Source organism: Perna viridis, chromosome 11 (assembly GCF_037379345.1).
Source record: "Perna viridis isolate PV_CMFRI_1.1 ecotype Kerala chromosome 11, ASM3737934v1, whole genome shotgun sequence".
NCBI classification, from domain to species: domain Eukaryota; kingdom Metazoa; phylum Mollusca; class Bivalvia; order Mytilida; family Mytilidae; genus Perna; species Perna viridis.
Window position 1 is genome coordinate 32,901,915 of NC_142455.1, and position 12,923 is coordinate 32,914,837.

Genomic DNA, 12,923 nt, shown 5'->3' on the forward strand with positions numbered 1-12,923 from the left:
TACTTTGATTTATTTGATAGTTTGTTGTAGGGATACCAATTTGATATCTTGCGCTTTTTCCTTGACAACCCCCACCACTTTTACCACATTATTATGGTCTGATTTCTTATACCAGTGGTTGATCAAAAGTCGGATAAAAAAATTCACGCAATGTTTTGTCAAGAGTGAGCATATATTATCATGTAACCTCTCTGGAACCCACTTTTCAATGTCTGTGAATCCGTCTTGGTCTCATATATCGTGTGATATTCTGTCTCCTGTTTATTCTTATGAAGCGCGGTGAACATAGATAATAACTTTGTATCACTGTATAAATCTTATCATAAGATTCTTCATGCTAATAGCCGTTTTTGATTGGCCCAGAACGTCTTTGCCAGAAAGTTTATACTTGCATGAACTTCGCCAGATCGTTCATACCTGCATGAACACTAGTCAACTTGAAACCAACATGGCAGCCGTGTAGTTCGGAAGAGTGTGGCAGCGACCTAAACGGCATAATATAGCCGTATAAGAAAAGTTTATTACATCCACATTTGTACCGGTACAGTTTATTTACAGAGAGTAATTTTCAGCTCGGAGAAAAACTTACAAACGCTTAAAGTGTAACTACAAGTAAATTCGCTTCAAAATTAAATTGTCCCAGAACTAAATCTATAAATAACTGTTTAATCCTATGAAATTTTGTAAACTGTACTTATTCAGGGATATTTCCTTTTGTATGGCTCTTTGGCAAGGCACATCAGCGCATCTTTCAATCCTTTTACCTATTTCTTTTTCACAAATGATTTTAAATTATCGTTCGTCTAACTTGTTTTCATATATATTTTATTCTTCGAAACATGACTGGTCATTTATTTTTAATCGGAGTTTCTCTTTTTTTCATTTAGAATGATCCCAAGACCATGTCTTCGCTTAGATTTGCAATCATGCAAAAACAGAGAAGTATTATATACCGTTTTTACATCCTTTCAGCATATCTGCCAGATGTCTACTACTCTTCTATTCTGTCTTCATTCCAAATTGTCGTTAATAATTTCGTGTGCATTCATTTTTTCTTTCTCGTAAACATCTTCTGGTCTCTCTTTTCCGCTAAGGTTATGTTATTTAATAATAATTACAATTTACGAACGAAATATTCACGAGGATTTCGATTGCCGTCGAACAATTTTTAGTCAGTGGTAAAAGGGAAATAACTCGCGTAGTAACGGAAAAGACAACGTTTTTCTTTTCGTAATCCGCTAGGGGCGTTCATTTAAGTAACTCCTGCTTTAAATGAATAATATTACATACATGGAGTTAAATTTACATTCGAGAATTATAGTAGATTCGTTGCTGCATTTAGAAGAACGGTAAATCATGTTTGCGAGACATTAGGGACTCGAGATATATGACATATCTTTTAAAATCTAGCAAAGAATCTGTCAGATTACATTTTGTGGATTAGAGTGGATCTTACTAATATTTAGTATTAAATAGCTATTTTATGGGATATCATAAAGAGCGTTGTGTGGGTAGAGTATATAATACGTTTATAATTGAAAATGAAAGAGTTCATGGTGTAACATGGTAAAAAACAGTGAAATAGTTCATTAGTTAGGCCATTAAAAAAATCCATTTTAGGGACAATGTAAAGATAAATTACTAGAACAAAAACTACCCATACAAAAAGAAAGATAAACAAACAAACAAAACAAACAAAACAAAACCAAAGAAAAACAAAACAATCAAAACAATCAAAAAAAAAAAAAAAAAAAAAAAGATTTTTGCGTATAATTTAAAAAGTCGTGCAATATCTAACCCTCCTACCAAAGGACATACGATACAACTGCTTGTAACTGTGCAGACCATGTGTACTTATCCATCTCAGGTTGTTCAATCGACCAGCGGAAGCCATACAGTAGCTTACAAAAACGAGGTAACCAAATTCCACCAAACTGAGGAAGCATGTAGTGAGTAATCAATATATTTTGTGTCACATGTTTAATTGCGAAGTACAGTTGTATTGATGTCGGAAACGGCAACCCGGAAATCACCCTTTGTAGTTTTTTTTTTTTTTTTTTTTTTTTTTTTTTTTATTTAAATCGAGCCTGTGTCTCCTACCTTTATTTATTTATTAATTACAGGATCATGGTAACAGTAATAGGACGGTGCATCACATTATAGAGTGCGGTTTTGCTGCCTCGATACCAAGATATGTACAGTGTATTGTATGCTGAGGCCTTTGTCAAACAGTTTGTTGGCGTCTTCATAAAATTATGTAATTCAAATAATGCGCTTAAAGTTTTGTTGGTGGCTATTTATAACGCCTCAGGAAACAAATCTTTGTATCGAAATTCCGATCTGAAGTATTCTTACCGGAAACCAGTACATCAGAGCCGAGGGTGATAATTATATGTTTTAAGTGGGATGTCCATGCACACATTAAATAAAGGAGGGTAAGAAACATTATATTATTGCAGATTCCTTAGATTTGTGTATGTTTGATAACTTTAAAAATATATGGTGCATTCAAATTAGGCAAATTAAAGTAGAACAAGTTCAACATTCAATATTTATATTGAAAATATAAATAAATAAAACATGTATACATATACTTCCTTGTTTATCTTATATCATGCTGAAATTGAAATTGTTTTATGAAGTTTGATCTAACCTGACTACAAAGTGCATGTACATGTAGTAATATATTATTTTTCTAAGATAAGAAATGAATGCTTGTTTCTATGATGTTAAGCTTAATTCTTGCAAGACAAGACAATTTATAAATTTACTGTGTTATTTTATTTTTTAATAAAACACTGCTTGCTAATTAACCATTCTTAAAGTTACGTAAATTTACTATGAAAGGGAGGTCACAATAAAAAAAGGACAAAGAGTGGTGACTGTATTTCCGAAGTTAGATGTTTTTACAAACATGCGGTAGCATTAGATGTTTTGTTTTACAAACATGTGGTAAAGTGTTAAGGCGTTGTATTATAATCAGTGCAAGTTACATATAAATTAAACTCGCGGAATTTTTTTCTGGAAGACCTTTTTATTTTTCACTGAGTATCAATGATGTTTTAGAAATAGATGTTAAAGTATATATTAACAGCTGTAACCAGCGGTACAATTTATCTAATGAAAGTACATGCACTTCCGATTTGAACAAAACATAAAAAATAAGTTTGTCCAATCTATATTAAAAACGATATTCCAACTTTGAGAAAGACTCTTTAATTTATACTTTCCTCCACTGTCGATTTTTTTATAGTTAAATATAGCAGAATTACATATGCCGAAGTACTAGTAAGTACAAATTATTCAATCTGAGGTTAACCTAAGGAGGTAGACCAAGGGTAAGGGACATAACTTTTGAAATCAGTGATATATATATATATATATATATATATATATATATATATATATATATATATATATATATATATATATATATATATATATATATATATATTCAATTTCATAAAAGCCTATCAAACTTTCAATTGAAAAAGAATGTAATCAATCCAAGTTACCTTGATGCTTATGACATGAGATTGCTTTAAAATGCTGAATACAAACGCTCCAATGATTTGTAAGTGTTGGGTCCCTTACTCTAGATCTCCTTCCTTAACAATGAAAAAAATTTTCAAGAAAATATGATATATATTCGAATGGAACAATTATTGAAATACTCATAATGAAAAACTTAAAAGCCGTATTTCCCGAATAAAAATCAAATTGAATGAACGCAGCAAGGAATTTGTTTTTATTCCTGCTGATAAAGATGCAAATAATATTGTTGTTATATGCTGTAAATTTTATATGGAAATTAGACAAAAGAAATTACGAATTTACCTATATTCCAAATGACTTAATTTTTAGAAAGTGAAATTGTAAACAAAAACAAACTCGTCGCTACCTCTTTACAAGGTTGCGCTAAACGAAGGAGCATGACAATTACTACTATGTACCCACAATATATAGAATATTTCCTTTTCAAGTCATACTTTCTATTTCACTTACTAGTGCTCTCGATATCATAATATATAAATATACATTTTTGGTAACAAAGCTTAATATGAAAATATTGGAATTAATAACTATTTTTGGAGTGTTAAAAACTAGTCAACTTTTTCGTTCACTTTAATTGGCGATACAGTTTATCGTTATTGTAGTTTCTTTCTTTCTGTTTTAACAAGGAACTTAGAAATTTTTTAACTGATTTTAAGTTTAATTGTGTAATATTTTTTTCGCAGTGGCCAGATTTAAAATGGGGAGGGTTGTATCATACCAAACTACTTTAACTCGACGCATTTTTTCGCCTATCCCAAGTCAGGAATTTCTGGCCTCGGTAAGTATTGCTTCGTTTTCACTCTAAGTTTACTTCTATGTTGTTGGAGTATACTGGAAGGACTATTTCGCTGTACATGTGTATAATGTTGTTTTGGGGCCAGCTGCCCTGTGTTGTGAGGGTTTCCACGTAATTTATTGAAGACCAGTGGGTGGCTTTGGCCTGCCCAGTGTTGTGAGGGTTTCCACGTAATTTATTGAAGACCAGTGGGTGGCTTTGGCCTGCCCTGTGTTGTGAGGGTTTCCACGTAATTTATTGAAGACCAATGGGTGGCAATGAGCTGACATTTCTCAGCCGAATGGAGTTGTTATCTTTTTGTTATTTTCACAATATTCATCTTTATTATATCTAAAAGAACTTTTTTTCCGTGGAGTAGAAATTAATAGATTTCTAGAAGTTTATTCATAGGAGATAACTAAGCAACTGGGAATGCGTCGGAAACAACAAGAATTTTGTATCAACTTTATTTCTACATACGTGTACTTCAAGCCAGCTTTATCATAGTTATTTCGAGAGAAAAAAAAAACAATTGTGTAAGAAAACCTATCTACCCTTGATAAATCTACATACATGTACATTAAAAATTCATAATACATTAGATGTATAGCCTTTGAATTGACTTGTTACATTTAATCCTAAACTTTGGAAATAGGACACGAGCACTACTCCTATAAATTCTTGAAGTTGTACTGATTTGCGTTATGAGGCGGGTTTTAGCACTTTAGAACTGAGTGCTGCAGAGGTGTTATAGTTTTGAAAAAGACAATACCTGTATACCCTCACTTTGCGCAAGTATTTCATATGCGTTCGAAGTTCTGTGTACATAACATGATCTTCTTTGTAATGTCATGTCTACTGAAATACGGTTTGTCTGACAAGTCCATGGATTTTTATAACATTAGCAGTTTATTGAAGTCCTCAAGGAACACGAAGTCAAGCCGTGTATGACTTATTGTTACATAGACCACGGATGCCTTTTATATCAGGAAACAATAACTATCTCCGTGGAATCAGAAAGGAAACGATAAAATTATGGTCAGATATAGATGTCAAATCAGTAGACTGACTCAAAATTACTGTAATGACAATCCCCACTTTTAGGTTTTACGAAGCCTTTTACATAGCGAGACAATGACAGCAACCTCGGACATTACTTTAAAACATAAGTACATTTCCAAGGAAACGAATAGCCAGCGATTTCAGATTTAATTCAGTTAGATTTATGTTGAGGACAGTCGTGTTTCTCTTATGAACTATTTTAATGTCCGATGTCTACTTCAGCATTCAAACCCTCCTTTAAACTGGTACAAACAGAATGGTTGCTGCTTTTAAAACAATAACTTTTGAAAGTATGGGAAGCAAGTGCAAATTCTATAGTTATGATAGGAATATATCTGCCCTATAAGTAAGAACTTCTAAAATTCTGTTTTACATTTTGTCATTGTAAATTAATATTGAAATAATCATGTTCGTGATAAACGAATTCATGTTAAAAATGAAATTATGATTCAACATCTGCACTCAAACATGACGCACTTAAATAGTTTTGAAATTCACGAACCCGGTACATGATTATGAGAGATTGGCAGCAATAAACCTGCCAATAAACTGATGTTTAATAATTTATTTGTCTACTAATATGTTAAATTATACCCACATCAATATTTGATAAAACTTCGGCGTTATCTTACAATTTAACTTGTAAAAGTCATCGCATGTTAAAATTGTATGTTGTTGTGTTTGTATAACTGTACACGTAACCAGGTAGCCAAGAAGACACCTCAGTCCAGGTGGTTAATAAAATGATAATAATGTCACTTGCAAAACTGTTCAGTGTAAAAATTTGGCAAAACTATATTGTGATTGAATTGACTAAGTTATAATTCTAAGGTATCGTTACTTTGTACATCACATCCACAACCAAAACAAATAATAATAATAATAATAATAATAAACACACGTAAACGCACGTAGGCACGCACAGTACAGAATTGTTCAGCCTTCGGCATGTTAACAAAATCATTTAGTTTTAAACTTTTTAAAAAGAATCACAATTAAGATGTTGTTTTATCAGAATTAATTCATTTTTATTTAACAAGGACAATACATGAAATGAATGGAGATCCCATTTACAATTCATTTTTGGATCCACACGGGGAGGGGCTTTGTTCTAGCGGACTGAATCCCTCTTGTTGTTTGTAAAATTTTGTTGATCTTGCTGACACTGCCCTTTTTCAAATCTTTGTTGACCTAGGGTTACCATCCTGTCCATTTTCATTGAAAGGACTAATCTTTGCCTTGTAAATTAAGCATCAAATAGAAATAATAGCCGTCACCTTTCAAAATCTCTGGATCTGCACCTGCATTTTGCCCAACAATAACCAATGTATTTTTCAAATATTCGTAAGAATAAACAAAGAACATGCATCAAAAACTACTAGATCATTATATTGGATTCGGATGAATATGATATGAATCAATACATCATAAATAAGTTTTAATTTTTATTTTGTAAAAAATAACGGTATGCTTCATGCAGTAACTAGGATTGTCACGTATATTCAAACCCATTAGGCATTACAAGAAGCACATTTCCCTAAACTTCAAACATTGAAATTGCCTAGCTTTTACTGAGTGATATACCTTCGTGTAAAACCTTAAATGAACTTGTGGGTAATTCATAAATCTATCTGTGATAAACATGGCGTTTTCTCGGTAGTAACTTCAATACAATCTCTACTTTCCCACTAACAATTTACTGAACGGCAAATTAAGCGATGCTATCAGAGTGAATGAAGCTGTCTACTTCAAACATCATCTGAGCGTTTTAAACAACGATATTACAGAGACAGTTTTAATGATGTGTGGTGACTGTTTCTACATTGAGGTTAATTTGCCTAGTTAGAAGCTAGAAGTGGCCTTTAGCGGGTCGGGTAATTGTCGAGAACAATAATAGCATGTTATAAACGGTTATTTGATATTTGCTATCTTTATATTGGACAAGTTATAGCTGCTTTATCTCGTTATAACTGAAAATATAATAGTTTTATATGGCATCCTGCGTATTCTAAGTTATCCTGTATAGAGTGCTAAGATATAGCTTCTGATAACAATAGATCTGTGATATGGTGCTGGTGACTAAGGAGTTAAATTCCTCGTCACAAAAAAGGATCATACACTATCTGGTAAGATTAACAAAACTATAATAAATAAATTGTACAAATTCATTCCATTCAGCATTCTTTTAATCTAAAATGTGTCTGACCAAAACAAGAAATCATAATTTTTAAAATGAAATTCACGACCCTGTGCATTTAGAATTTTTAAAAATCTAACCTATTTAATATTCTTAATTATCCTCTACTTGTACATGTAATTATGTCTATAAACTTGATCTAAATCATCCTCTACTTGTACATGTTAATTTGTCAAAAACCTCCATCTAAATGCTTTGTCTTCAATCAAGTACTGAACCTGTCCTTACTCATACGTTTAGCACGTCTCAGGTTGACAAATCACGGTCTGTAATTATCTTATTTCTGTAAAGGTAAACGTATACCGCTTTCCGTCATGTCGCTTATCATTAGTTTCAAAAACTAAAATGTCAAGGAATATATACATTTCATAATTGATATAAAGGAAACCAGGACTAAACTTAGGTAGGCAAGAGTAGCAGAAAAAAGGCTAATAACATTTACAAAATGTAGAAAAATTGAAAAACGGTCGACTAATTAGAAATTGCTGTTAAGCTTGTATTTCAGATTTCTCTTGTTTCAAAGCAAGGTTCCCAATCGTATAATGAGGGAGCCAGTAATAGTTATAATAGGTATATATCGTTAACTTATTCATTAAATCAATATTTCAATATTTCTCTTTTAAAATTCATGATGAGACAAGTTTGCCGTAGTTTTTTTCTAAATGTTATAAATCCATTAATAACATGCGCTTGTACGACCAAACTTATATATTTTTTTCAGATTATGACTATGCGTGTGTTTCATCAGTGTCATCAATTTCGTGGTCTTTGGAGTGGTTATCACAAGTAAACGATTACAGTAAGTGGAAAGTGTAATACATGGGATATTTAACCAATAGAAACTCCAAAGCGTTTAAGAGTCAATAAATTAGTGTCATTTAAACTAAACCAAGGAGTATACAGACTCATTTTTAGAACAATATTTGTAAAAACCACAAGTGCTAGCGTAAACAAATGCTCGAGAGGCCATCGTAGTTGAAGACTAAAATTCAAACAAAACATACCGGAATGGAAGGTGTATGTCGTTCTAGAATTTATACTCTTCCGCAGCATTATTTCAATCTCTTGACTTGCTCTATGTGTTATCACTATTTATTTCCCACAAATAAGAACTTAGATTCTAAAGGATTATTCTTAATCGCCTCAGACAAATCAAAATATCAAGAAGGCACAAAAATTCCTGCTGATGTAACAAACTCAACATTTACGACAAAAGTGTGCAATGTTTTAACGGGAGAAGAGGATTGTTCGCGTTGGAAAAGTTGCTGCTACGCGGCTATAGCGTGCTGTAAAAAACAACTAGAAACACCACAGATCTACAACGGAAGTTACTGTCCGAGGATTTGGGACGGATACGAGTGCTTTCACGATACACTACCTGGCATCAGGAATTATGTTCAGTGCCCGTCCTACATCGAACATGGGATCGATGGTAAGTCAATATTTGAAGTTTAAGGACTTTGTATTTGGGGATATTTTAAGTTTGCATAAATAAAAATCCATATTGTGCAAATAGATCTATCATGCATTAAGTGTAATTTTCAACACATATTTTGGGAACATTTTGAATTTGTTTTACCATTTTCATAATACTATCTGGTTTTAATCCATTCAAGAGAATGTTGCATAATGCAACTACTGTATTTTTTGCCTGAACATATTTTTATCACGCTTCCTTCTGTCCGACAATTGAGGTATGATATAGACGTGCAGTTACATCTATGCACACACCATTAGGGTGTTTTTGTAGAGATTTTTATGCGGGACAGATTTTTTTTACGTAAGTTTAATTCAAGTTACTTTATCTTGAAAATTCATTTTCTCATCACGAGAAAAGTGTGAACCAGAATGATTATGTCAAAGATTTTATTGACATAGTGTCTCTTGGGCACTTAATTCTGACCTACATTAGCTTTAATTCTTTTTTGTTTCAATTTGACTCTATGTTTTCTCTTATATCAGGTTACATCAAAACCAATTACTTTTGATAAAACATTTCTTGAATGGAAATTTGGACTAGGAATTATGTCAAAGGGGTTAACCAATTTCCTACTAGGGACGACTCCTCTCGCGCTTCATCTTTGTTCTATTGCAGTGTCTGCACCTGAGCCCATTCCGTGGTTGTGTGGTACATTGTGCATGTGTCTTACCGCCTTTTAAGGAAACCAATTTAACTTCTCCTCAGGGGATCGTGACTTTTCTTTCAAATAGTTCCTCTCTTCCAAATAAACAAATAACATTTATTGGTTACAGTGGCGGAATTAACATGCTGTTGACATCTCGAACTAATTTTCTTGATGACATCAAAGGCTCGAGGAAGGAAAGTACACTGTGAATTTTCTCCTTTATTTCTGGCTTTTCGTTAAAAAAAAGATGTATCTTTTGTTGTTCAAACAATTAAATTTTCTGTAATCAATTTGTTACTTCTAACAAAGTAACAAAACTTGAATATTTATCGTGGAATACAATGGTCCTCAGAAGGTGAAAGGGAAAGTTTTATAGCCAAGTGAAGTAATTTGAATTTTAAATGTTCCAGAGTTTGCTTTATTGTGACTTTACAGTCTTTTTTTTGTTTAACAATTACATGCTATTTGCATTTTATGGTAGAATTTTATTTTAATGACTTCAAATTAACTGATCAGTTCATTTGGATCAAAGGGCTCATATTACTCTTCGTTTCTCAGGTAAAATTAGGTTCAATAAAATTCACTTGAATTTCATTAACAAGCAAATATTTAGTAAACCATTGTCGTCACAACATATCGACGACAAGCGGAACTCTGAGAAGAAATTTACAATGGATAATGAGTAAGATATTTACAATTAAGTTGTATGTTTATTTTTAGGTAAAAGATAGTTGATATTCAATTTTAATGATATTCATCTCGTTAATACGAGGCTGTATTTCAGTAAATACAGCATCCTTGTAAATCAGATTCTTGCATATTCTTGAATATTTACCTTTCTCTATACATGTACACGTTTATAGTCTTAGAACTTTTACGAATCAATTACGATTTAAATAAACACATCAATTTTCATGATGCAGAACAAAATCATCATTTTTTTTTCATACTCAGAAAATATGACAAGCCATTAATTAATTAATTCATTCATTCATTCATTCATATAATTATTTCCTCATAAATGAGATTATACAATGAAATATTATATTAAAGCAACACTAAGCTAAAGGAGAGAAGATCAAAACACAATGAATGACGAGGTGTATATATATATATATATATTATAACACACATACTATATAAAATGCTTCTCAAAAAGAAGTTATAAAATTTACTCCAATTAATGATTTGCTAATGACACGTCGTGCATTACTAAAGAATCAGTTTTGCAGTTAACACGAAATGCATTTTAAAGTCAAAAACATTTGAATATTTCATAAGTGGATTTGAACATTTTATGATGGAGCGGGTATCATTTGTATAAGAATTTTGTTTTTTAAGTATGAAATATTTGTAGACGCCTTCAAAACTGAAGGTGCGCAGTACATCGTAAAACAAATTATTCACCCGTTGCTTTGTTCGGAGAATATTGGTGATCATGAGTAAAATAAAAAAAAAGTAAAAGACAACCATATGTATTTTTGTCTCGAACTCAGATCAATCCGCGTGATAAAAAGGGGGATTTCTATATATACGTTAACTTTCTGTTGTATAAATCCCAAATCACACCACTCGCATTGGATTCGCACCTGTATATCCACTCCTGTAAATCAGTTGCTCAAATATGTCGGTTGAAAGCACCTTATACGACCTTTAATGTCTGATATATACATTTTTTTATAAATCCCACATGGCACAATCTCCTTGTATATTTGTTTAGGGATATCAGTTAGTATTCAGGAACATTAAAAGTTTGCGATGATTTACAGGTAAATATTTGATACTGAAATTATTGAATCACCGTCAATAGTGGGGAATTAGTGAGCAAACATTACTACTGGTATTTATTTGACTTTGTAGATATTATATTCACCCGTTATAGCCTTAAATGATACCCGTATTTCACTGAAAGTCTGAATTAAATCTCTGCCAAAATTTTAAAAAGGGCCTTGGTTTTACTAACTATAACTGTAATTAGTCATTGAATAGCTAGGTATATCACATCGTATAATAAATTACGATTCACTAAGTATTCTAAAAATCCTCATTTTCGTTTGTTTACATTTGTCATTAAATTTATAAACTTTGGAGACTACTTTTTGGGTGAAAACATTTATATGTTATATTTATCAACAATTGAATGGTTTCTTTCGAGCTTAAAAAAATAAAGAAGGAATTACTTATATTTAAGTTGCATTTCAACCTAACTTCGTTGTATTGATAAATCTGGTTATGAAGAAAATAATGATTGTTTGCTTGTAAATAGGAGTTACTATAGTAACTAACATTCATGATTTTTCTGTCTGATAAAGGACGCTGAAAATGTCATATAAAGCAAAATGTATTAATTCTCTATCAAAAGATTTTTTAAAGACATTTCCACGTACTCGCTCAGGAATGTGCACTCTTTGTTTATGTTTCTGCAATAATTTGTCATGTAAAAGTAAACAACGTACAAAACAGCGATAACAATTTGTAAACTTTAATGATAAAAGAACTTCTTGATAAAACGAACCGAGACGTTTAATATGATATATTTACAAACTTTGTCATGGATAATTACTTCTACCGCTATATTTGGTTTGAACAAAAGGAAGGAGGTCAGTAGGTGTCAAACCTTTCCCAGCCTATACGTGGGGGGTCATCAGTTTGTTGAATAAAAACTTGTCGATGTTTTCACCTGCATTACCATTGTTGAAAGAGTAATCAAGGAAACCAAGATTCTACCGGAAATCAAAAGAATTTAATCCAGGGACAAAGACCTGACATGGAAAACAAATAAATGCTACAAAGAACATTAGTAACTAAAATAATACATACTAGTAACAAAAGTAAATGAGCAACTCGGACTCCACTAAAACTGGGAGCATGGAGCAGGTGCACCGGTAGGGTAAGCGTCCTCTTCTTTTCTAGAAACACCCGCCGAGTTGCTCATGAACAGTCAAGTCCAGGGTAGACGAAAGAGGAAAGAAAAACTATGACACGTTGAACAAATCAGTTTTCATTGAGCAGATGGATACACCGTAACGATCCAAGAGTTCATGATGACAATCATAAAACTTCGGTAGTGATTACTTCAAACTTGTAGCAACATTACCCTGTGCCAGAAGCCTAATTATAAGAAACTTAGCGCGATACAAAAGGTCTGCGGCAAGCCATAAATACACTCGACTCAGTCAGTCCATACATCAGTCCGCCAGTGTCTAAG

At 32.3% G+C, this 12,923-nt stretch overlaps 1 protein-coding gene across 6 annotated transcripts in view; it reads left to right on the top strand.

Annotated features, from left to right (window-relative positions):
* The first annotated feature begins 2,152 nt into the window (after window positions 1-2,152).
* LOC148603774 (calcitonin gene-related peptide type 1 receptor-like) overlaps window positions 2,153-12,923 on the top strand; it is a 46,521-nt gene continuing 35,750 nt past the window's right edge. The window contains exons 1-4 of one of the 6 annotated variants that reach the window (XM_088552053.1): window positions 2,164-2,435; window positions 3,254-3,288; window positions 4,239-4,333; window positions 8,311-9,021. In XM_088552053.1, coding sequence (XP_088408179.1) covers window positions 8,598-9,021 — 424 coding nt within the window. In that variant the 5' untranslated portion in view covers window positions 2,164-2,435; window positions 3,254-3,288; window positions 4,239-4,333; window positions 8,311-8,597. Of the gene's footprint in view, window positions 2,436-3,253; window positions 3,289-4,238; window positions 4,334-7,069; window positions 7,519-7,972; window positions 7,993-8,310; window positions 9,022-12,923 lie in introns of those variants that run through there. The other 5 variants (XM_088552057.1, XM_088552052.1, XM_088552055.1 and 2 more) reach the window with 5 other exon arrangements.